Source organism: Phaseolus vulgaris, chromosome 5, assembly GCF_000499845.2.
Source record: "Phaseolus vulgaris cultivar G19833 chromosome 5, P. vulgaris v2.0, whole genome shotgun sequence".
In the NCBI taxonomy this organism is placed as follows: domain Eukaryota; kingdom Viridiplantae; phylum Streptophyta; class Magnoliopsida; order Fabales; family Fabaceae; genus Phaseolus; species Phaseolus vulgaris.
The window spans coordinates 39,370,810-39,397,198 of record NC_023755.2 but is presented as its reverse complement, the minus strand read 5'-3'; the positions used below and the strand labels follow the sequence as shown (position 1 = coordinate 39,397,198).

The window sequence follows — 26,389 nt, the reverse complement described above, 5'->3', positions numbered from 1 at the left end:
CAGACAACTAGATTAAAAGCTCACTATTTTTTATTACTTTTTAATGTATATCAAAATAAGATTTGATTGACATTTTTAATATTATCTCACACGTTAAAATAAAATAATGTGTGTTGAAAAACTAATTTGATTTAGAAACTTAATAAACTGATATTTTGCAAGTATTAAATGGATAAAATTTAATATTTATAGACATTATACTTTACCCAATTTAACGTTTCTTGTTAATTAATTTACATCTTTTGTTATTTTAGATCTTAAAATGGTTAGAGTTTAATATGCTTTGCTTTTTGAGATATAGATGTATCATCTGAGAATCCAGAAATAAAGGTTTGGATAAAATGAAGTCTTATCCATTTGGCTGAATACATTTTTCTCAGAATCGCTTTTGTTATCATAAAATAAAGATTATGATTGTGTTGAGAATCTAGATTAAGTCTTCCTTAAGAATGTGTCTGCGTGTGTTAGTGGCAAACACATGATAATAGTTCATAGAAAATTAGCTTATCCAATGGGATGCTGAAAAGTGCATTATGAAGCCAACAATCAGGCCCACGAACATCTACGTCTCAACACGAAATTGGGAAAAAGATGCATATTTTGTTGCTTTATTTTCTTCTCTAGTATTATAATTGCACCCTACTTTTTCAGTTGTCATTTTTTTTCTGGCAACAATAATCGTAAGTTCACTCTTATTAACTTGTTTATTCATAAGGGTAAACATAAAGTTTACAGCGAAAAACATTAAAAAAAAAAACATTAAGAAGTAAATTTTAAACCCAACTCAACTTTATAAAACCAGTTTATGAGGTGAAGTTTGTAATGAAATATTTTCATCTCTAGTCGATGTGGGATTTCCAACACACTCCTTACATCGAGAGAGACAACTTGTGTGTGGAACAACATATTATGGATGATCCAATAACTGTCCAATAGCGGGTGACATGATAAGCCCACCAAACACTAACTAGAATAAGCTTTAAATGACTCTAATACCATATTAAGAATGAGACTTTATATCTAACTCAACCTCATAAAATCAACTTATGAGATGAGGTTTGCAGCCACTTATATATACTATAAATACTATAATCTCTAGTCTATGTGAGATTTGTAACAAAAACTTTACTTTTCCATTTAGTTTTGGTAATTTCTTTCGGTATATCCTTCGTAATTTAAATTTAACTCAACTATATAAAATCGGTATAAAATTATATTTTTATGAATAGTTCAAAAGCGGAGATCAGATAAGACGAACAAATTTTATTTAAGATAGACTTTACCTAACTTTGATATCATATTAAAAATTGAACTTTAAATTTATTAAACTTATAAAACTAACTAATTTATAAGATGAGATTTGGAGAATTTTTTTTTTTTCAGTCCAATGAGTGGGGGAGTTTGGGGGAAGGGGATGGTTTTGAGATTGTGGCCCTTATCCAGTATCTTGAAAATAATTTTGAAAAAAGTAAAAAAAAAAAAAAAGGTGACAGGAAGAGAAACAAAAGGGGTGTGAATATCACGGGTGACGGGTACAGTTTTGGTTTGGATTTTTCGCATGTTTTCCCAGCAGACTGTGGACACTGTCTTCTTCTTGTGCTAAAATTTCGGTTTCAGCTGTTTCTTTCTGCACCATACCAATTTCAACCTGCACCCTACCATCTTTCAAAAATTTCAAAATTATTCTTTATTCCGGATTTGAAAATTCAGAATTTAAAAAATACAATTTAAAAATCAAAATCTCATTCCAAAAAATAAATTCAAAAATGAAAAAAATACATTTCAAAAAAGAAAATCTAAAACACAAAATGCATTCTATAAAAGAATTTTCAGATATATTCCAGAAAAGTGATTTCAGAAACATTTTTTTATCTACATCCTCTTTCATTTAAGGTGCTTTTCGTCGTTTTTTGGTTAGGTTCAAATTGATATGATACACGAAAAATTTACCTTCTTCTTAACAAAATATATTTGATAAGAAATACTACTTTTTCTATTTACACCTTTAGAAGAATATATTTTTTTTCTTTAAAAATATACAGTCTAGATTACAAGATCCTACGAAGTTACCCCAACCGGGTCCAAAGTTTTGCCACAAGGGAAGTTAATCTGTCCTTTTTTCACGAGATAATTACATGCAGATTTATTTACAGTAATAATTTTTTTGATTCAAAGTCGTAATATATTAAAGAGGATGCTGTGAATTTGATCGGTATTCTTCACCAAAAAGGTGATATTGGAAATTCCGTAATATTGATGTATTTTGCATTCCATAACAACGACAACATCAAAAAAAATTGTAGACAAAAATCAGGACATGGTACAGAAGAGTCAGAATCATAGCCAATATGAGCTGCAAGCCCAGTGAAATAGTTCTTTCTCTACTCTTTTGGAAATTGTTCTTGTTGTTTGGCAGAGAATAGAGGAAAGCCATTGAAATGTAGTCCTCTTTCTCACCTTCAAATATTGGCCTCCCAATCACCTGCTTGTAGTGCCCATCACTCAACATCTGAAACAAACCAATGGCAAGCAGTGATCAATGTTTTGTAAATTAATTTCATTTTCTTTGTTTGAATAATGTGCAAATGAACCTGAGTTTGGTCTCCAGCGGTGATTACAAGGGCTCCTTTTTCTGGGAAGAAAGAGAGCCAACCTTTCTTAGAGTAAACCTGAAACTCAGAAGATCCGTCACATAGATGCAAGCACAAGCAATGAGAGTATTGGTTTCCTCTAATCAGCATCCTAATCACAGAGTTACCACATTCTCCTGACATCTTAGCAGAGCAGTGCTTATAAACAGAACAAAGCGTCCCACCAATCATGTCCACAGAGTTTGCAACTTTATGGGGAGAATCATCGAATATCACTTGCAAAATTTTCTCCGCCACCTTCTCTATCCTGGCCACAAGATTCTCCATCTTCTTACTGAATGTTCAAGGAATTTATAATCAGATTCATTAAAATGTTCACACTGCAGGCAGAATTAAATGTTGTGGTGGATAGACACTGATTCTTGCGTTTGCTTTGTAACAGTGATGACTTGAAAGTGTACTTTAAATCTAACTCAATCCGGTAAAACCGATTTATAAAATTGAGATTTGCATCACAATGAAAGACTCTATCGAAGTGAGATCTCCACCAATAAACAAAGTATAAAGGTCTTGTTATGAGTCTTGGGCCAATTGTGAAGTTTCAGCTAACGTTGTGTGTAGCACGCAACAGGGACTGAATTCCCGCCTCCAAAAATATTCAACCAACGCTTCTTTTGTATAAACAAACACTCCACGAAATTCTTTTGTTATTATATTAATAAAAAAATTGTTAAGAGATTGTATTTTGAAAAAAAAGGTGTCAAAATATAATAGCAAATGAAATGAAATGCATGCTAAATTAATTAATTAGTTACTTGAAATTGGAATATCCGGTTGGCGAAATTCGCTGCATTCTGAGGTTGAACTCCTTATCTCTTCCCCACACGAACTCATCATCTTCCTCGAAACCCCACGGACTCTCCGCTGACCTCGTCGCGCCGCCTCGCTTCTCCGGCGGCACCTGGAAAATTGCGATGGAAGCTTCCGCCGGCGACGCGATCACGTCCAGTGGAATCCCATGGTTGAGCAGCTGGAAGCACCCGACAGCAGTGAAAGAGTCCGAAATGACGTGACGAAGAGCGTCGTCGGAGCATAAGGAGCGAAAGTCAACCTTTGGAAGTGGCTTTTGGTGGTGGTTGTTGATGCTTGGGAGACGGAGAGAGGTCTCCAAGAATCGGCGGAAAACGTCGTCGTTGGAGAGCGAGGAGGTTCGCCTGGCAGAGGCCACGGGAGATGGCGGCGGGGCTCGGAAATCCATTGAAGTCTTCATTCTTCATTGATTGCAGTTAGGTGTTGTTTTTGTTATTAAAAGAAGAGAAAAAACAGTGAAGCACCATTCCTCTCTGTAATCACCATGACCCACCCTTACACTTTACACCATCATCAACACATTTCCTCAACCATAAAATTATTTATATAACTACTTTCATACTTCATTAATCTTTAATGAGATTCGATCTCAGTTTAAATATAAAGTTAGAATTCAAAATATCATTGCACAGATATGCTTATGCTTAGTAAGAAGACATTTCTCTTGATTATAACTCATAAAAAGAATAATAAACGGACCTAACAAAATTTATATTGACTCATCTTAATAAGATTTGCATTAAATTCCTAACAACAATCCAGGAAAATTACACAGCATTCTTTTTTAAAAGTTATTACTGACTTAATTCAATAGTTTTGCACTTCTATCTATGAACAAATGATTTTAGTGTTTTTTTCTTCAATAAATCTTTTCTTACATTAGATTATGAACTAAGAGAAGTTTAAATTGTTTTCTTCTTCAATAACTGTATTATCTTAAACAAACGTATATGAAATAAGTTTGAGACTAAATTCTTTCAAGGTATCATAAAAAATATGAATGTTAGAAAGAGCTGAGAGAGAAATGGAAGAGGGGGAGTGTGGTAATTTTCTTAGGATGAGGGGGTTAAATAGCGTATTGGAAAGTGGCAATAGCAGCTCTAAAAAATTCTTCCTGGAAGTTGAATAGCCCAATAAAACGTGGTGAGAAGATGCCACTGTTTCACGGCAATTTCTTCCTGGGCCATGTCTATTCTAACCTCCACCCTATTCTTTTTCTAAATTTTCAAAATTACCCTTATTCTGGATTTAAAAATCCGGAATAGTAAATATAATTCAAAAATAAAAAAATACATTCTGGATAAAAATTTCTGGAATTCAAAAATGTGTTCTGGATATCTAAATTCAGAATATTTCCAAATAAAAGGTTCAGAAAGTAATTTTTATTTACACCTTTTTTTAATGTTATTTTTGTCATTTTGAAAGGGCATTTTTGTCATTCTCAATAACAGGTTGGGTGCATGTTGGAATTGATATGGTGCAGGAGCATTTGCCTTGTTTCACAAGTAATCGGCCCAGTTTCTTAAGCCCAATTTTGAACTTCGAAACTGAAGATTAGCCCCAATAAATAATGGGCATGAAGATTAAAATACAACAACTATGTATATACCTATATGATTTAAGTACGTTAGTTCAAATATTCAGGATTAGGTGCATCTTGCTTCTTTAAAATCACTTCATTGTTCTTATACATTGGAAGGGATTGAGATATCAATCTAAATATGAAAATGACAAGTTGAAAGCTTATATATCATCCACATCCAAGTTTTGATTCGAGCCATACAAAATGTTTCATCTACAACAACTCTTCCATTCTTAAAAATAATTCTATTCCTCTAAATCCACACATTCTAAATTATCATCCATATGCTTTTCCAAACCGTGCTATGTTTTCCATTTAGTTGCATAAGATGAAATTATTGGAAGTGATTCTTAGGTTGGTTATGGTGTGTTGTGGTAACCCCTACCCACTTATCGCACATGTCCCATATATTTATGACAATATTACAACAAAAAAAAACAAATGAATGATAATTTCCTCCACTTCACCACATAGGACACATAACATGTTCTTAGTCACAATACCCCTTTTACCTATGTGTGTTCTAGTTGTGATCCTGCTTAACATCGCCAAATGTTATATTGTCGGTGTTGACCTTTATTCTCCAACATTGGTTGAATAACTTAGTTTCTTCCCCTATTAAGATTATTATGCGACTTTGAATATGCAAACTTGATTGCATATAAGTCAAACTCATCATCTCTCCACATTCAGTACTTGGTCTCTTTCTCACTTGAATTATTCTCTTCTACAATCCAAACTCCACTCCCATGTATTTTCATTCCATCTCCCTACCTCTCTAATTGTTTTCTTTTTGTTTGAATTTGGATATAATTAAGAAAATTTGTATTGGAGTGACGCCTCATCTATCCACTCATCCTCCTAAAATGTCATCATATTACTTTAGTCAAATATTCATGCTACATTATCATCAAATCAATTAACTACCCTCCTTTCCTCCCTTGCATACCTCATGTAGATCTCTCCACCATCAAGACTCGTGACTTGGTATAACTCTTTCATTCAACTGAACTCGTGAACTGTACTTTGGTTCTAAAAGGTCTGCCCATAACTCATGTTTTTCCACTCCAAATCTCAATTTTCACTTTGTTAGTAAGCACTATTAAATTTATTTATATAATTGATTCCTAATCATCGTTTCTCCTTAAATTTACACATGTTCTCTCATTTAATATAACTATTTTCCTACCCTCTAACTCTCAATCTTAAAAAATAAATTCTTTAAATTTTTTAATCTCAAGACACAGTTATTGGAGTTTTAAAGAAGAATAGATAGTACAAGGAGATTATTGTAATATATCAAACAAACTCTACTCTTTTTTTTTTATACCTTTTAGTGAATGGTTTGGTCAATTACCTTTTGAATTTAGTCTATTATTATTTTTCCAATATTCAATTGTATAATCGATTGTAAGCTAGTTTAAAAATCGATTTTGATTTTTCCACCAACCGGTTTATAAACGAGACTAGTTAACTTTCAAATTCAATCCCTATAATTTGTTTGAAATTATATTTTTTGTTTCACAGGAACCCGAATTATGCATATTTTTTTAAAGGAAAACTATAAATTAACTATATTTAGAGAGACTAAAAAGAAAATTCATATTATTTAGAGATATCAAATGAACAAAAAAAAAAAAAGTGTCATAAAGTTGAATAAAGATTATTCCAACTTTTAATTTGATGCACAAGAAAAAAAATGGAGAAAAATATGTGTAGCTTTTTGACTTAAGTGGCAGTGGAAATTATGGAAGGTGGAAGTTGAATGTTGTTAGTCTTAAGTTGGAAAACCATGCCTGTTTACTTTAGGCTCTTCATCATTCCACTCAGCAATTATATGTCAAATTATTCCACACGTGAAGAATATTATTAATAAAACAATTTACTTCCACGGGTATATATAATTAAAAAATAAATAATTTTTTATTGAACTATTTAAAAAGTTATAGAAAATAAAAGTAGATTTAAACATTGTTAATAGTTTTGTATAGTACATGTATTTAAGCAATTCTTCTAGTTGTATTCAAGTATATTGACACTGATTGGTTAACCAGGTACTTTGTATGCACCATTGATCCACCCTATAATAAATTGATTTCTTATTATATTTAAATTTTTTGAAAATGAAAAAAAAAACTAAAATACTACAAAAATGTTTCTGGTCAAATGATCAATTAATAAACATAGACATAGACATCATTATACAAATAAGACATGATCAGATCGATGAGAGAGCTTCTAGAAAGAAAGAAAAATATTCACATTGATAGGTGCATCCCTCATTTATCTACTTAAAAATAATTAACTAGGAATTAAAGTCTAATTGAAAAATTAATTAATATTACGTGAATTTTCTAATATTTAAATAAATATATTTTAAAACGAATATAAATTTATGTGGGAGTATTGTTTTTATTGAGGTAAGAAGTTTTATTTGAAAATATTTATTGAGAAGAATGAATAATATGAAATGCCAAATCAGTATACAGCATACATCCATATACATACATACAATTTACACTAATTAATAATTAATATTATATAACAAATGGATTAGTTTTTTTAATGCCTTTTTGGTACAGACAATTTTTTTTTATCTTTTTGTATTTTTATTTTCGTGAATTCATTTTTAAAAAATCTAAAATAAATGGTGGTGATGAAAAACTGAAGATATTTTTACTATATATCATTATAACTATTAATAAAAATTAATTCCAGTGGTCAACGTAGTGAAGTTTAATTTCTTTGTCGGGTAACTAAGGTCTCTTCCTAGAGAACAACAACATTATATAATAGTATAAAATTTGTTAGTATACTTTTGTAATGTAATAAAATATACGTAATGCTTTGAGAAAAAAAATAGAGAGAATAAAACAAAATGAGTATCAATAACATAGTAAGAATAACTGTTACTATCAACATTTTTTATACCATAAACAATGATCAATTATATTACCTTTTGGAATTTATTAAAATTATACTTGATAGTTTTTTGTTTTTTATTATACAGAAATATATTTTTTAATTTTTTAATTGTTTTATGAATCAAGGCATGATAAAGTAATATTAAAATAGAAATGATAAATATTAGATACAATTTCTTTAACTTTTAGGTGCAGGCAGGTAAACTTACCATAAATATAATATGAAATGTTTATTTATTTAATTATTAATATAAAATATCTTAAAAAAATAATCGAATTTTACTACGTGCATTTATTGGTAGAATGATTATCCACAGTTAGCTTAGGTGATACTTTAATTGATATTTTGTCAACAAAAAATAAAATACTTACATGCAATTGTCTGCACCATACTTTTTTAAAAATAAAAATGCTTTCAGGAGTATACTCAGAATAAATAAATATTTTTATTGCAATTTTATAAAAAAAAATTGTTGCATAATTAATAATATCATTAGTTTTTTTACATATTATTTAGTTAAATAAATTCAAACAAATAATATATTGAAATGTATTACGTAGATAAATTTTCTACCGATACTAATTTGTAAATAAATACTATAATAATAATTATTGTTATTACTATTATTATTATTATTAATTTAATTTGTTTTTAGAGGAAATCAAATTCAAGTTTTATATAGAATCTTCAACTACATTAGAAAAATTTAATACAAACTTAATGATCTATTAAATATTATTCTTATTATGATTATCATTATTTTAATTATTAATATTATTATTGTCAATGAATTAATATTAAAATTATTATTATTATTATTAATATTAATACTATTAAAATCATTCTTATTATTATAAACATTATTAATGTATTCAAATTATTAATATTATTGATTATAATAATAAAATTAATAATAATATCATTAATAATATTATCAATATTAAAAGTTTTAATAATACAATACTAATATTAGTAATATAATAATTATTAGTATTAATAATAGTGATATTAATAACAATATTAATAATAATATTATTATAATTAATATTAATAATAATATTATTATAATTTATATTAATAATAATAATATTTTTATTAATATTATTAATAGTAATAACAATAATATGATTATTAATATTATTATATATTAGTAGGAAAGATTCGTAAATAATATCAATATTATTAATATGAAAAATAATATTATTATTATTATTATCAATAATAATATTTTTATTATCAATAGTAATAATAATAATAATAATTTATGGATTATAACTTATAAGTAATATTAAATTTACTTATAGATCTGTATTGATAATAATATGTTTGTACTGTTAAATTTATTGAGGAATATAAATTTGTGAAATTTTACATAGAGATATGTTAAATTGATCGATGATTGCATATCTATAAATAATAATTCATATTTTATGCTAAATTTATCTACGAATTTAAATATGTATATATTAAATTTGTATATAATAGATAAATTTTTTATTTTTTTTAACAAATAAATATCCTAAAAAATGTCTAAATTTCATAAAAAAAAGAGTCTATACAAATAACATTATTATATGTTATCTCCAAATTTAATTTTTTCTTAACCAAAACAAGTGTTGAAATAATCTCAAGTAACAACAAACAAAATCAGTATAACAACAAAAAAATATCTTAATATTTAGGTTTGATTTTGATGTATTTTTCTTTTTATATTGGGTTTAGCTGTCTGAGAAAATCCGAGAAGCATAATAATAACTTAGTCAAAGTTTAGGTTCCGTGAAGATAAACTCAAACTTCATTGTATATACTTTTCTATTGCATAAAAAAATGTTAAGTGACATAAGGTAGTGAATGTTTCAGAAGGAATATTTTATATATTGAATTATTCAATTTATAGAACTAATCGATTTTTTTCATGACCAGGTCCTCAAATGCCATGCAGAGTCTTAAACAAATGAAAAATGAGAAGAAAATCGTTGGTTCCATTACTATTATCTTCATAATTTTTAATATCATGTTTTCTTATCTAATGAGAGATTCATCTCAATAATCTTGCTACATTTTATTATTAAGTAGCATGATAATTGACCTAGTTATTAGTCAATGTTTCATTCCAATTTAATTTTTTATTATAACTATAACAACTTAGCAAAACAAACTTCATAAAACCAGGTTCCAATGCTTTTAGTTTTCCAATTTTTCTTCTGCTTATAAAAAAAATAGTATATTTAATGACGCATTAATAGAAAAATATTTTTGATAAATTTTTCTCATGTTTTTATGGTATAAGTATTTTCGTTAGAAAATATACTTGGACCTTTAAAAAAACACCATTTTACAACTCATTTTATGTATATAATAATATATATATTAGCCCCTTAAATAAATAAATAAATATTAATTTCAGGTAATTCTAGTTAGTATTTTAACTTATAAAGTACTTCTACGTCATTAATTGGAAGAGTATTTTGTACATAATAACATTTTTCCCAGACAAAAACGGAGTGTGGAGATATTGTTCATTGTTCAACGTTCATGTTTGAATGAACCTTCTTTGTTGCATTGAGAACACTACACACGTATATAATAATCATTTAATTAATTGTTTATTCATCAAGTGTTTCATTTGAATAGAGAATTAGATTAACGACAATTCTGCCACCAAACCAATGTCTCTCTTGGTGTTTCTCTCTCTCATTATCATATATACATCTGTATAAGCATAACACAGCTTCCAACATTGCATTATACACAACACTTTCTTTGTATCAGAAACCCTTTGGTCTATCAGTTCCAAATCTTCTCTCATGAGTGGAAAACATGCACAAAATAGTAACTTGGAGACTACAAAATGAAGGGCCATGTGGTAACCTTTTAGTCTCAACCCCCCAACAACTTTCTTTGCTGGGCAGAGAATTTTCTGTTCTGTAATCCAATTCATTCAAGTAAGTACTGTTTGCTTTTATGTTTGATTCATTTGAAATACAGAACAAGAAATTTAGTTAGTTATATGAAGCAAACTAGTATTCTCTCATCTGTTTTTTTTTATGTTTTTTTCATAGTGGTGTGCTTGGTTGCACGTTTTTGGAACGTGGTTTTTTTTAGTTTTAGATGTTTGAAGAATTGTCTCAAACATGTTTTAACTTGTTTCCATGCATGTTTGAAATCCACAGCTGCAGAAGAAGGAGGGAGATAAAATGGAGGGTGGGAATCTAAGCAGAAGCATAAGTAGGAGCTTGAGCAGATCAAGTTGGAGAATGGAGGGTGTGTTTGCGAGTGGAAGATATTCACGAAGAGCTTCAAATATTGATGAGGATGAAGAGGCTCTCAAGTGGGCAGCCATAGAGAGATTGCCAACCTATGACAGGCTAAGAACAAGCATCCTTCAAACTTTTTCGGAGGTTCCAAACTCATTGGAACACAGAGAAGTCGATGTTAGAAAGTTAGATGGGAACGAAAGGCAAGAGTTCATTGACAGAATCTTCAAGGTTGCTGAAGAAGACAATGAAAAGTACTTGAGCAAGTTCAGAAACAGACTTGAAAAGTGAGTTCTCTGTCTTTCATCTACGCCCTTCTGCATCAGAATCTGAGAAAGTTCTGTCATGTTTTGTTTAAGACACTTTTTTTTTTCATTGTGTTCAATATTTCTTATATTATATATTCACGAACGACTTTGCTTTCTTCCACTTACTTCTGACTTACTCAATTAGTATTGAATTGTTTTACATATCTTAAAAGAAACAAAATGAAGGTTAGTTTATGTATGATAGAGCTTTGACTTGGTTTTGAGGCCGGCAAGGTAAGTTACAACAAATGTTTTTTATTTAAGCGTGCACATGATGTAACTATTCATCTCTCATATTAAACGGCATGTCTTTGTCATTTATCAAACCCAACATAAAGAAAATGATAAAAAGATCAAATTCAAAAATTAGAGAGTCTGGTTTTAAGGAGATGGGGATTAGTAACCCACAAGAGAAATATTCCCAATGCATTATTGAAGAGAGAAGGGGACGGGGGGAATGAATCTTCAACAATAGTCAGCAAAGAGATCAATAAAGAACTTGTTCATGTGATTGATTTTTTGTGTGGCTTTTTCTCCATGCTTCTAAGTTGTTTATTGTCTCACTCCATCAAATTATTTGTGGTAATGGGGGTAATTCATTACATGAACAAGTAGAGTGTCAATATCTGAAAGGATACGTTACCTTCTGATGTAGAAATAGAAAATGTCCCTTTCCCAGGATTCAACTACAGGTTAATAATGTGTAAAACATTTAAATAAGATAATGGTTGAATGTTATATAGCACAAAGACTCAAATCGACATTAATACGAAATAGATATCAACATGAAGATACGTATAATATCTAAAATGTAGGACATTGATATATATTATATAATAATGAATTATATAAATTGACACTAAAGATTTATATGCACAAGTATGTTTCAGATTTTTTTAGCAGAAAGATGTTTTTCATGACTAGTTCAAAATGATTTGTTTCATGTATTTCTCCTTTTTAAAATTATGTTAGAATGATGTTAAAATTGTCAGAAATTCAAAAAATACTTTTTGAATTAAATACTTTATTGATACGTGTTCTACAAGTGTCGACGAATGTGGATGTCAAATACGTAACATTATTTGAGATACGTGTCCAAGTCTAATAGGTTGAATCTCTGAAGTGAAATGAAATGGAGTAAGAAACTTGGGCAATAAACTACTCTCTGGACAAGTCATTGTTCCTAAATGATGTCACACTCACACATGCCTGTAGATACACTCTTTTCTAACAAATTGTTCCCACGTTCAATACTTTATGTAGAACAATTAATAATGAACTCGTGTTTTTCAAATGTTCCAATCTCAGGGTTGGTATCCGACTCCCAACAGTAGAAGTGAGGTTTCAGAATTTGACAGTTGAGGCTGATTCCTACATTGGCAGCAGAGCTCTGCCAACTCTACCAAACGTTGCATTGAACATTGCTGAATCAGCTCTTGGCTTATTTGGGATTAGTACAGCAAAGAGAACAAAGCTCACAATTCTTAAAAATGTCTCCGGCATTATTAAACCTTCTAGGTACCACCTCCATTTTCTCATCATTAATTACTTCGAACCAAGTTCACTAGGTTTATTTGTTCATTATTATAATTTGGGTTGGTGTAATGTAACCATTCTTATTGTTCTATATAGGATGGCCCTTTTGCTTGGCCCCCCTTCATCAGGGAAAACGACCCTTTTGCTGGCATTGGCTGGAAAATTGGACAATGATTTGAGGGTACATTGCAGCCTTTCATTTTCTTGACTAAGCTATAATAGGAAAGAAAGCCAAAACTTTTACTCTTCCAAACTTCCATTTTTCTAGCACGTGTAGTTGAATAGATAACGTTGTTTGAATGAAACAGGTACGAGGAGAAATCTCCTACAACGGGTACAAGCTTAATGAGTTTGTACCTAGAAAGACTTCAGCCTACATCAGCCAAAATGATGTGCATATTGGAGAAATGACAGTAAAAGAAACCCTCGATTTCTCAGCTAGATGTCAAGGAGTAGGAACACGATATGGTACTTAATAAGAATTCACTGTAACATCCTTAACTAATTTTGTAGTACAAACTTGTTTGACAAATATGTTACTGTAGACCTATTAGCCGAGCTTGCTCGAAGGGAAAAAGAAGCTGGAATATTTCCGGAGGCAGAACTTGACCTTTTCATGAAGGTATCAACCAGTTATTAAAACAAACCAGAACTTCCACAGGCTTATTGATTTATCGAATTGTTCTAACAGTTTAAACAATTTTAGGCTACTGCAATCGAGGGAACAGAGAGCAGTCTCATCACTGACTATACTCTCAAAGTGAGTGGTTTTTCTTGCACAACATTTATTACGATTCACGGTTTGGTAGAGAAGGAAAAATGAGGCATATGGTTGAAGTTCATCTGGGCTAAGATTATCCATTCCCAGCCACAAAAGTCCAAACCATGATCTCACAACTCTGCTATGTATCTTTTTCAATAGTAATGATCATAATGTTGTAGAAAATAATAACTTGTTGTTGTTTGATGTATGGATAGATACTGGGGCTTGATATCTGCAAAGATACCATCGTGGGTGATGAAATGCACAGAGGAGTGTCTGGTGGCCAAAAGAAGCGTGTAACCACAGGTAGTATAACTCACTCAAATTCTCATTTCCTAAATTTCTCTGTAGCATGAGTTCCAAATTCTTCTGTCATACTTTTCTACTTTATATTAATTTTTCAGTTCAAACATTATCTTTATGTTTTGAAGGCCGTGGTTTAATCAACCATGCTAAGGTCAAACAAACTCGCTCACCAATAAAACATTCCCCCGTGGTTAAGATATAGCCACGTGTACTTTGCTGACTAAGATGTTTTTTCCAAATTAATCCTTTTATATAACAATTTCTCACAATTTTCTCTATAACCATGACTCATGAGTGAGAAGAGAAAAAAAAAAGAAAAATAGTTTAATAAAATAAATAGTGTGACTATAAGAGATGAAATAATATTTACTATTTTTTTCCATGTGACAATTATACATATGAATTGATTTATGAATGAGATGTATGTATACGTAGGAGAAATGATTGTTGGGCCCACTAAAACATTGCTGATGGATGAGATATCAACGGGCCTTGATAGCTCCACGACGTATCAAATAGTAAAATGCTTCCAACAAATCGTGCACCTTACGGAAGCAACCATATTCATGTCCCTACTCCAACCCGCTCCGGAGACGTTCGATCTCTTTGATGATATCATCTTGATATCGGAGGGTCAGATTGTTTATCAGGGCCCACGCGAGCACATCATTGAGTTCTTTGAATCCTGTGGATTTAGATGTCCTGAAAGAAAGGGAACCGCAGATTTCTTACAGGAGGTACGCATACTAATCACCTTTTCCTTTTCAATTACCAAAAAAACACAATATCTGAGTAAAAATAACTATTAAACCAAAAATCCTCATTTAAAAAAGTATAATTTATGATAGATAAATATTTTTATATAAAAATTATATTATAATTAAATCCATAAAAATATATTATTTTAAATCTATAATAAATAATTCAAATTTTAATACAAAGTTTTTTTTAACTAGTGACATATTTTATAAAATATATTATTGAAATTTAATTTTGATATAAAAATAAAAAATGTAGATTAATAGAGATATGTAATTAAGAAAATTAACTAGAGAAACAAAAACAACTAAATAAAAGAGATTAAATGGTTGCCGAGTTTTATGGAGTAATATGTTATAAAAAGAGCTCAAAAGATAAGTTTTACTAATGTATGACTTGATATTTCTGGTTCGGTTGATGCTTCGCAATCAGTTAAACACTTGTCTTGATTAATGTGAAAAAATAAGAATAAAGTTTAGGGTTACTCATATTTTTCGTTAAAGAAATGTGTGTGTGGATAAGTTCACTAACTTAAGATTTATTCATAAATACACATTTCATTTGTATAATAAACTTCCATCTAATCTATTCTTAGAATTCTTTATGAATATGTATAGTTTACTTATATATCGTTTTTTGTTAACATATGAGTTTTGGTTTAATCCTCCCATATTCTTTTATATTTTATTTTCTTTTAGTAATATTTTTTTCAAGTAATGATAAATGATTTTTGTTACTTGGGGTATCAGCCTAACTGAAATGTCAAGTTGCATAATGATGTCTGGCATAAAAGTTTTATATAAAAAATAAAATAAAAGAGATTAAGACCATTAAAAAGATGATTATTTTTTAGTCATGCTTGTAGTATGTGATATGTACATCATGGTAGAAAAAATAGTATTTACTATTATTCTTTGTTATGAATTATTACACAAGTTATTTAAAAATTCAAAACATGAAAAGAGAAAGTAAATGACAGTTGTTAATTTTGTACAGGTTACTTCAAGAAAAGACCAAGAACAATATTGGATAAATAGAAGCATACCATACCATTACATTACAGTGAGCGAGTTTGCAAATAGATTCAAGCAATTCCATGTTGGAATGCAACTTGGGAGTGAACTCTCTGTGGCATTTGACAAATCAAGGGGACATAGAGCATCTCTTGTTTTCAAGAAATATACAGTGCCCACAATGGGACTTCTTAAAGCATGTTGGGATAAGGAATGGCTACTAATCAAGAGGAACTCTTTTGTGTATATATTCAAGACAGCTCAAATATGCATTATTGGTATCATAGCTGCAACTGTGTTCTTTAGGACCAAAATGCATCAAAGGGATGAGGCTGATGCAGCAGTTTACATAGGTGCAATTTTGTTTACCATGATCATGAACATGTTCAATGGTTTTTCTGAATTGCCACTCACCATTGCAAGACTTCCCGTGTTCTACAAGCATAGAGACCACCTTTTCCATCCTCCTTGGACTTATACACTCCCTAATTTCTTACTACGAATCCCCATTTCTATCTTTGAGGCTACTGTTTGGGTGCTTCTCACATACTATCCTATAGGATTTGCACCTGAAGCTAGCAGGTAACCTTAATTAAAAGTGATATATTGACAACTTGCATTGATCTACATCTCCATTTTTCTACCTAAAACTTGTATCAGTTTATGAAAGGACGAAAATAATTTTTCTTAGTAGGTTGTAAACTGGATTAGGTTGTCAAAATATCATTACTGATGTCTTTCTTTACTTTATACTTTGTATACAAATGATACAGATTTAATCATTGGACAAACTATGATTTCATTCTTGGTGGCAAAACATAAATCCTAGTACTAAGTTTCACATTGGGGTCTTGTCCAACTTTCAGGTTTTTCAAGCACTTGTTGTTAGTTTTTCTTATCCAACAAATGGCAGCTGGGATGTTTAGGCTCATATCTGGAGTTTGTAGGACAATGATTATTGCTAACACTGGTGGAGCCCTCATGCTGCTTCTTGTTTTTCTACTTGGAGGTTTTATCCTTCCTAAACGTAAGTGACTAAGCCTCTTAATGTAACATGTAATTTTTTTTCAAAGAATGTGCTCACCCTGATGTTTAAACCTCTTAATGTTAATAGGTGACATTCGAGATTGGTGGATTTGGGGTTACTGGATTTCACCATTAAATTATGCGTACAATGCTTTGACTGTGAACGAACTATTTGCTCCAAGGTGGAGCAATGTGGTAAGTAGCATAAACTTTCAATAGTAGATGTAAGTGTTGATTCAATGGCTTAACATGAAATTATTCTTCACTTGAATTTTCCTATTTTGTAGTCTTCAGATGGTGTAACCCCAATCGGTATTGCTACATTAAATAACTTTGACATTTTTGCTGAGAAAGAATGGTACTGGATAGGTGCAGCTACTCTCTTCGGCTTCACTGTTCTGTACAATGTTCTCTTCACCTTTGCACTCATGTACCTTAACCGTAAGAACTCATAATCTAATAAAAATTTCAATGAATTACTTCCTTCACCATTTGTTCAGTGCTAATAATGCTTTTATTGCATCTTCTATAATTTGATGCACTAGCTATTGGAAAAAAACAAGCAATAATATCTGAAGAAGAAGCAACCGAAATGGAAACTGGAGGAAACTCTAGGGAAGAGCCAAGACTTGTAAGGCCAGAGCCCAACAGAGAGATTGCTCCTCAGCCATTATCTTCTACTGATGGAAACAACACACGTAAATATCAAACTAGATAACTTTGATATTGAGGGATTTAGCTATAAGTGTACCTTTTGTAATATAACTAAAGAAACTTCTCAAAAACATTGTCTTGTACATAAATAATTTCAGGAGAAGTGGCAATGCAACAAATGAGTAGCCGAGGTCAAATGAGAAATGTTGATTCAATGCGTGAATCAACCATTGGTGTTTCCCCAAAGAAAGGAATGGTTCTGCCTTTTCAACCACTTGCAATGTCTTTTGATAGTGTTAATTATTATGTGGACATGCCTGCTGTAAGAACCCCATCACCCTTTTAACATAACTTTTCATCATTCATAATTAATGGGAAATATAAAGGAAAAACTTCAACTTCTAACAGGAAATGAAAGAGCAAGGAGTGACAGAAGATAGACTACAGCTACTTAGGGAAGTAACTGGTGCCTTTAGGCCTGGTGTTTTAACTGCTTTAATGGGAGTCAGTGGAGCTGGAAAGACAACTTTGATGGATGTTTTAGCTGGGAGAAAGACAGGTGGCTACATTGAAGGAGATGTTAGAATATCAGGCTTCCCAAAGAATCAAGAAACATTTGCAAGAATTTCTGGCTACTGTGAGCAGACAGATATTCATTCACCCCAAGTTACCATTCGAGAATCTTTGATCTATTCTGCTTTCCTTCGGTTACCTAGAGAGGTCAATAATGAGGAAAAAATGGTTAGCACTATCTTTTTTTAATCTTTTCTATGAAGTTGCAATGAAGAATGATTCTTATATTCCTTTTTCTTACTCTTTATAGAAATTTGTTGATGAAGTAATGGACTTGGTCGAGCTAAACAATCTCAAGGATGCTATAGTTGGGCTTCCAGGTGTTACGGGGCTGTCTACCGAACAAAGAAAAAGACTAACAATTGCTGTTGAACTTGTTGCCAATCCTTCAATCATTTTCATGGATGAACCCACTTCAGGTCTCGATGCAAGAGCAGCAGCCATTGTGATGAGGACTGTGAGAAACACTGTTGACACTGGAAGAACAGTTGTATGCACAATTCACCAACCTAGTATTGATATCTTTGAGGCTTTTGACGAGGTACCAACAAACTCATAATTTGTATATGTCATGTGTTTTTTCTCTTTATCTCCATTACTCTTTGGTAGATAAATATTTTCTTGTGCACCAGTTGTTGTTGATGAAGAGAGGAGGCCAAGTGATATACTCAGGACCATTGGGAAGGAATTCACACAAGATCATAGAATATTTTGAGGTAATACAAAAAAAATAATCATGTAATAAGGGATTCAAGTTTAGCATCTAACTCCATGTTCATTCCTTGATCAGGCAATCCCGGGGGTCCCAAAAATTAAGGATAAGTACAACCCAGCAACATGGATGTTAGAGGTAAGCTCTATAGCAGCTGAAGTTCGACTTGGAATGGATTTTGCTGAGTACTACAAATCATCATCTTTATACCAGTAAGTCTACAAACATATACTAAACTAATGTTGTCAAGTGAGCTTGATTAAGCTGACATATATACATACTCATGAGCAGGCGAAACAAAGCTCTTATAAGGGAGCTAAGTGCACCTCCTCCAGGAGCAAAAGATTTGTACTTCCCCACTCAGTATTCTCAATCCACTTGGGAACAATTCAAATCTTGTTTGTGGAAGCAATGGTTGACTTATTGGAGAAGTCCAGATTATAACCTTGTCAGATTTTTCTTCACCTTAGCGGTAGCTCTAGTGGTGGGGACAGTATTTTGGAGGGTTGGCGAAAAAAGGTTTGAAGTTACTACCTTAATTGAACAGACATCTAACTTTGTTCTCTATGCATTCTGTTGTTACAAACTATTTCTTCTGTCATAATTTTGCAGGGGAAGCTCAAGCGATTTGAACACTATTATAGGAGCTCTATATGGATCTATATTTTTTGTTGGTGTTAACAATTGTCAAACTGTGCAACCAGTAGTGGCCGTTGAAAGAACAGTGTTTTATAGAGAAAGAGCTGCTGGAATGTATTCTGCTTTGCCTTATGCCATTGCACAGGTTAAAGGGTGCATTCTTTTTAAACAATTATAAAATTTTCTTCATCTTGCACCTGTTGCTTATTATGCTAGCATTGTTGTTTCATTTGCAGGTTATTTCAGAAATACCATATGTATTTGTTCAAACTATTTACTTTGCATTCGTAGTCTATGCTATGGTGAGCTTTGAATGGAAAGTGGCAAAGGTCCTTTGGTTTTTCTTTGTTAGTTTTTTCTCCTTCTTGTACTTCACATACTATGGGATGATGACTGTTTCCATTACACCAAACCACCAAGTGGCATCAATCTTTGGAGCAGCATTCTATGGACTCTTCAATCTCTTTTCTGGTTTCTTTATCCCAAGACCAGTAAGTACCCTTCTAATTTGGTTATCATGCATCAATGTAAGAACTAGTCTTATCATTTTGACTAACATAATTGGTGTATCAACCTTGGCATTTCAGAAAATTCCAGCATGGTGGGTTTGGTACTATTGGATTTGCCCAGTAGCATGGACAGTATATGGGTTAATTGTCTCTCAGTATAGAGATGTAGAGATAGACATTATTGTGCCTGGTGGGAGTAATCAAACTATCAAGCACTATATTGAAGACCATTATGGGTTTAAACCGGACTTCATGGGACCAGTTGCCATTGTTTTGGTCGCTTTTCCAGTCTTCTTTGCCTTTGTATTTGCCTTCTCCATCAAAACATTAAACTTCCAAACCAGATAAAACAATAAATCAGTAAGAAAGTTATGCTCTTGCAGGTTTTATGTACGCTTAGAGATAGCAAATTTATACTCAACTTTATAAAACAATGACAACATTTTAAGGTTGTTTATTTGGTAAATATAAATTATATTGATTCTGTAATTTTGTATATGCTGTCAACTTTTTGCAACAGGTATTATTATTATACTTGCAACAACTTCTAGATTAATGAGAAATTGTAACATGATTAAAACCTTCTACTTTGTTTTCATTTAATAACCTCTCATTTTCCTGAAGTAACTATTGATTAGTTGGTTTCATATATATATTGAAAACTATTTTAGGTATGATCCAAAATTTCGTTGGGTCCATGCCATCAAAATTTTCAAAGATTATTGCGCTTGTCTAAGAGCATTTTTTTTTAATTAGAAGGAATTGAACCAATTGGCGACAAGTAAAAGTATGTGTGGATTTTTTTATTAGAACTTTGCACCTTAAACATGTGAAAGGTGAGGACAATTTATCTTTGCACCATATCATTTAACACATGCATTCAACACAAAATTTAAAATTTAATATTATCTTTGGTTTCATTTTTTTAATATTATCTTTGGCTTCATTTTTGTTTATGGATGTATAAATATGAAATTTAATATTATCTTTGGTTTCATTTTTTTTTATGAATGCATAAATCTGGAAGTGATTGTTATATACTCCGAATTTCGATATCCAAAATGTCATTTTCGTACTTCATTTAAGTTTCTGAATAGTCATATCCAAAAGTAAGTTATGAATTCCAGATTTTCATATCCGAAATATTGTACTGTAAATGGTGTTCAGGATCGAGATCCAAAATTCATTTATATTTGCTTACGGATCTTAATATCAGGAAGGTCATTTATGTTGTTCAGGTAGACTTCCAGATAACAAAATTCAGAAGTGACATATTAGTTCTGGACTTGTATATCTAGACCTTTGTGATTTGACTTATGGATATGAATATTCGAAAGACAAAAAAATTTAAATCATTAAAAACAAAACAGACATTTCTTATCACGGTCTTAGATGAGAATTTGAATTGATATGGTGCAAGAAAATCAGCCAAAGGTGAGTTATTAATTGGGTTGGTGAACAAAGAATAGTTATCACATCACTTATAGAGAATGATAGCCATGTTTGGGTTTTTTCTGTGAAAATTATAAAGGATCAGGACAAAAAAAACCCAATGGCTCGACAAAGAGACATGAAGCTCAACCAAAGACCGCATAACTTCTTTCTGCACCATAGCAGATTGTGACATGCACCTGGTCTATTTTCAAAAAAATTCAAATTATCCTTTATTCTGAATTTTGGCTTCTCTTTCTTAGTTTTGCTTAGTTTGTGTAGAAATTGAATTTTGGATGATGTTTATGTATAGAATTTATTTAAGTAAAAACAAAATGAAGGATGGTGAATGGAGAGGAGAAAAGCGCGTGAGTGGGGGTGCATTTGGCAGGTTTTGTTGTGGTGGTCCTCCTTTCTTTTCTCACCTTCTTTTAAAGGACGCGGCGACCTGAACGTGGTTTATCCCTGCCCACAAAACTATAACCTATTCTCACTATTTTTAAAATATTCATCTTTTCTCACTCTCATTTATAGAGAAGATAGTAAAAAAAATGGGTGTAGTGCATGAATAGGTGTGCCAACGTGCAGAGGGGAAATCAGTGTTAAAATCTGAACACACCCTGCAACTTTACAGTCCAAACCCGTTTAATATTTGGGTGGTTTTAGTTACAAGTTTTAACTTTTAAAAATTAAATTTAGTTTATAGTTGTAAATTCAGGTTTTTCTGGTTTTTTATTTTTATTAATATTAAAATGAGTATTATTTTGGCTAGACTAGGGTGTGAAATGTTTTTTTTAGATAAATTACATGTATGATTGTAACATATTTTAACTGTACGGATAACAATATGATGAAATTCAAAAATCCTCCAAAATCCTTCAAAAATCTCTTGAAAATAAAATATAACTATAATACAACTCATTCAAGAAGTATTGTACATAAATATAACTATAATACAACTCATTAAAAATCTCTTATTTACTATTTGCTATGATGTAAGATAAAATCTATTAATTTTATTCTCATTTGTTACTTTTTTTTTTTTTCAAAAACCTATATCGGTATCATTATCCAAATTTTTATAGACTTTATTATCAAATAATCTTTTAAAAATTCACTCATGTTTAACCCACTTATAAATAAAATTTGAGTATTTTTTAGAACGTACTGACTCATGTCTAACTCACGCACTTTATTAGTTCACTGATGAACACAAGAGTGTTCTTACAAAGCTTTTTAAGGCTTGAAAAAATTTAACATTTTTTTGTAGCTCTCGTTCTTATATATTTTATATTTTTTTCTTCACGAAGGATGTTTTATATAAGTGTTAAAGAAAAAAGTTGTTAAAATACTTTTCTGATTGTTAGGTAACTCTAACTTCTTTTGAGAGGTTTTACTTTTTTCTGAGAACACAGAGGAGGAGACATTAAATGTGTTTCATGAATACATTGAATGTTCTTCTCCTCTTCAAACAACATTCTAATAATCATGTTATATATCCTTAGTTAACAGTGTCTCTATTGTAAATTGTTTAAAACACAAAACCATACAAGTCAGACTGTCTTTTCCAAAGTTGACAATTTGCATGTCAGAGAATTGTTGAAACATAACAACTTTACCTCATTTCTAAATAGATATTTGATGTGGAAAAATGCATTTGACAAATCATATTAGCAGAAGGAGAAAGCAGACATTCTCTGCAACATAAAATAAACATAAAGAATATTTTTGTGATGTACAATGTCACTTTAGTCTATATATTTACCATTTAAGTAACACATTACTTATAAGATAAAAGTAAAACTGCAAAATCAGATAAACATCGAGTCTTAAAAATCTTACATAATTTGTTTTAAATGAATTATTTTCCTCCTACAAACAAAATATATATTTTATTGTTTAACAATAATGTAGGATCAAGCAAATATATTTTTTTCAACCCTTTTAAGAGATGGTTTGATTTTATTAAATCATTAGTATGGTTCAATATTAAATATGTTTTTAATTAACAAGACTACTATGATTTTACAAGTTAAAAATGATAGTAGGTAGGGTTGGGCATGCACATTAATGCACATGGGCACCAATTTAGACTTACACTTATAAATTTGCATATTAAAAAAATTCTTAATTTTTATAAATCCCATTCATTCTACAAAATCAACAAAGTAATATGTGCAGTCAGGATCTGCAAAAATATATTGATATTCTTTGATAAACATTTACATATTACTCAATGTATTAAATAATATACTATTAATATAAGTAAGGAAAATTATATTTTGGGTTTGATAATGTGAGTTTTAAATAGCCCGCGGAGTCATATGTAAAACTCAGTTTAAATGACAGGTTTTTTCAGTTTATAATTTTTTTACATTCAAAATTTAACTCACAATTACAAATTCACACTCATGCAAGCTAAAGATTATGTAACTGATTTTATGCTTCTTATAGGTAAAAAAAAAAATAAAAAAATTCAACTAGTATCTTTCATCTCTTCAAACTACTGGATTGTAATAATAGTCATTTATCTTTAATTGAATTTTTTTTAAAAATTTCAAAATCCATATATTTCAGTAAAAATATTTAAAAAATCATTCTAAAGCAAATAAAAGTCCTAAAATATACTATTAGAAATTTTAAAAGATGAGACTTACTAATGTCTGACTGAAATGTGATTCTGTTTTTGTTTGTATTGCGTTTACTGTTAGAACCAATGTTTCTTAGATAACTAGTAATCGATGGAATATTTGTCTTAATTACTGTGGAAAATCAAGTTTATGACTACTCATATTTTTCGTGAAGGAAATATATGTGCTGATAAGTTGATTAATTTAAGATTTATTCATAGATAATATTTTCATTGATATAATAGGCTATCATCTAGTCTCTTATTAGAATTCTGTATGAACATGTATAATGTACCTATATATCATTTTGGTTAACATATGAGTTTTGATTTAATCTCCCGTACTTTTGTTTTTTTTAATAATGTTTTTTTTATGTGTTAACAAATGATTGTTGTTAAGTGAAGTGTTAATATAACTGAAATGTCAAGTTACCTTAAAGTTTTTTTATAAATAATTAAAAAAATCCTAAATTGTACATTACCCCGAAATAGATTTTTGTTTTCTACTTCCTCTGAGAGGAAGGAGCCTCCACCAGATGCATCTTAATACAGAGTGACGCGATAAAGTGAAATGTGTAGTACTAATACTTGTTTGGTGTATCCTTCTTTGGAATTATCGCATGACTTAAAGCATGAGCGAAGAGGGTTGGTAAGCGCGTTTTGGTGATGACTTGAATGCTCTATGCTCTGTGGTGCCCATCTTTGCCTAAATAGCCTCACATTTTGGTTGGACGTGGAAAACATAACCCATTAATACTAATCACATAATCACATCAATTCAATTAATTATTTTTTAATTATTTTCTCTTCAAAATTTACCATCAAATACAAAATCTTTATCAGTTATTAAATTAGTAATAAATGAAGTAACGGTAAAAAAAAAGTGAGTAAGATAGAGAGGAGGATGATGATGATGATGATGTGCCATAGGACATGACATAATGACACATTTGAAGTGAGATGACCTACTTTTAAAACAGTGCATTGTTATCACCCACAAGATCATATGGTCATCACCATCTATGACCCATCCAATGCAACTCTCTTGTACCACAAACCACTCCTTTTTTTCAGCCATTCATTTTTTTTCTATTTCCATCATTTTCTTTTCATTCTTCAATCAAATAAAAGAAAATAAAATATTTTTGTTTAAATATTTAAATAAAATTGAAGTAACTAAACAAAATTGTTCATTTGACTCCCATTTATTTTTAAAATTATTAGATATCTCATATCGACTAGAGATTAGAACCTTTCAATGTATATAAGTGGGTGCAATCCTCAACCTCATGAGCCGGTTTTATAGGGTTGAGTTAGGTTTAAAGTTTATTTTCTTAATAAAAGTAGAATGAAAATTACAATATATTATGGATGATAAAATGGTTGATGTTAAACTTTAAAATCATTAAATAAAATTTAATTTTAGATAAAAATAATTAATCATTATTAAATTAAATACTAAAAACTGAAAAAATCATTATTGTCTAAAATAATTGTGTTTATTAATAAAATTTATAAATTAGTTTTTAATTTATCTAATTAATTATTGATTATTAAGATTTTATTAACAAAAAATATTAATTTAATTATTAAACGTTGCTTTTGAAATTTTCTTTATTCAATGATGACACATTTAAAATATCTAGTTACGTCTTATCACCTATTTTTTATTTGGTACATTTGGCTTGTGTATTATCTTATTTTATATGTAAAGTTAATTAATTAATATCTATGTATGAATCTTCATGTGTATAACATGAAAACTTTAAATATAAATAAAATAAAAAATGTATACCTTCCCAGAGTCAAGGGTTTGATGTAGTCACACTAGTATAATAGTATAATAAATCATACAATACGAAAAACACCATAGTATGTTCATAGTAATTACAGTTAATTTGAATTAAAAAAGAATATGCTATTTGTGATCCCCATGATTAAGAGGTACCATTGCATGTCGTTTGCCATCTTTCTATTAAGAGTATGAAATTTAGTTTAACAGTTACTTTTATTATAAAGTTATTTGATATACCATTCTACTGATTTTTAAATTTATTTACAGTTTTAATTAGTGTATAACTTATAGACTTCAAATCTTATGATGAGAAGTAGTATTTAGGAAGATATTATTGAATGTTAAATGCATGTTTTGTCCAAATTAATTAATTAATTGTATGACACATTTTTAATTTTAATTAAAATGTTAGACAATTATTTTTTATATTGAAAAAATGTATAAAATATATGTGGATTTCAGCTATCAATTTCATGCATAATTTCATTTTAATAGAATTTAGAGGAACTCT

The 26,389-nt window shown here is 30.2% G+C and overlaps 2 protein-coding genes across 3 annotated transcripts; one reads left to right on the top strand and one right to left on the bottom strand.

Moving 5' to 3' along the window:
- Positions 1 to 2,204: 2,204 nt before the first annotated feature.
- LOC137835921 (protein LATERAL BRANCHING OXIDOREDUCTASE 1-like) lies at positions 2,205 to 4,025 on the bottom strand. 2 transcript variants are annotated; one of them, XM_068644678.1, is made up of 3 exons: positions 3,407 to 4,025; positions 2,592 to 2,925; positions 2,205 to 2,509 (listed from the first exon to the last, which is right to left on the bottom strand). In XM_068644678.1, exons 1-3 carry the CDS (start codon positions 3,859 to 3,861, stop codon positions 2,288 to 2,290), a joined length of 1,011 nt encoding a protein of 336 aa, XP_068500779.1. In that variant the 5' UTR covers positions 3,862 to 4,025; the 3' UTR covers positions 2,205 to 2,287. The 2 variants fall into 2 exon arrangements, with proteins under 2 accessions (XP_068500779.1, XP_068500780.1); XM_068644679.1 differs by having other exon boundaries at positions 2,592 to 2,898; positions 3,407 to 3,981.
- Positions 4,026 to 10,580: 6,555 nt separating this feature from the next.
- Positions 10,581 to 20,512, top strand: LOC137835920 (ABC transporter G family member 36). Its single transcript, XM_068644677.1, has 23 exons — positions 10,581 to 10,913; positions 11,142 to 11,512; positions 12,842 to 13,051; positions 13,166 to 13,250; positions 13,378 to 13,537; positions 13,615 to 13,691; positions 13,776 to 13,829; positions 14,048 to 14,138; positions 14,574 to 14,875; positions 15,894 to 16,492; positions 16,777 to 16,937; positions 17,025 to 17,131; positions 17,224 to 17,377; positions 17,482 to 17,634; positions 17,749 to 17,912; positions 17,999 to 18,331; positions 18,414 to 18,704; positions 18,796 to 18,879; positions 18,954 to 19,087; positions 19,167 to 19,394; positions 19,488 to 19,659; positions 19,751 to 20,005; positions 20,102 to 20,512. Exons 2-23 carry the CDS (start codon positions 11,166 to 11,168, stop codon positions 20,369 to 20,371), a joined length of 4,431 nt encoding a protein of 1,476 aa, XP_068500778.1. The 5' UTR covers positions 10,581 to 10,913; positions 11,142 to 11,165; the 3' UTR covers positions 20,372 to 20,512.
- The last annotated feature ends 5,877 nt before the right edge of the window (positions 20,513 to 26,389 follow it).

Bases quoted from the DNA above. Each gene is read 5' to 3' on its own strand.
- LOC137835921 (XM_068644678.1), bottom strand. From the start codon at position 3,861: ATGAAGACTTCAATGGATTTCCGAGCCCCGCCGCCATCTCCCGTGGCC. The intron at 2,926-3,406 runs GTAACTAATTAA...TTGAACATTCAG, and splicing joins ACCGGATATTCCAATTTCAA to TAAGAAGATGGAGAATCTTG. The intron at 2,510-2,591 runs GTTCATTTGCAC...GGTTTGTTTCAG, and splicing joins CCGCTGGAGACCAAACTCAG to ATGTTGAGTGATGGGCACTA.
- LOC137835920 (XM_068644677.1), top strand. From the start codon at position 11,166: ATGGAGGGTGGGAATCTAAGCAGAAGCATAAGTAGGAGCTTGAGCAGA. The intron at 13,830-14,047 runs GTGAGTGGTTTT...ATGTATGGATAG, and splicing joins TCACTGACTATACTCTCAAA to ATACTGGGGCTTGATATCTG. The intron at 16,493-16,776 runs GTAACCTTAATT...TCCAACTTTCAG, and splicing joins TTTGCACCTGAAGCTAGCAG to GTTTTTCAAGCACTTGTTGT.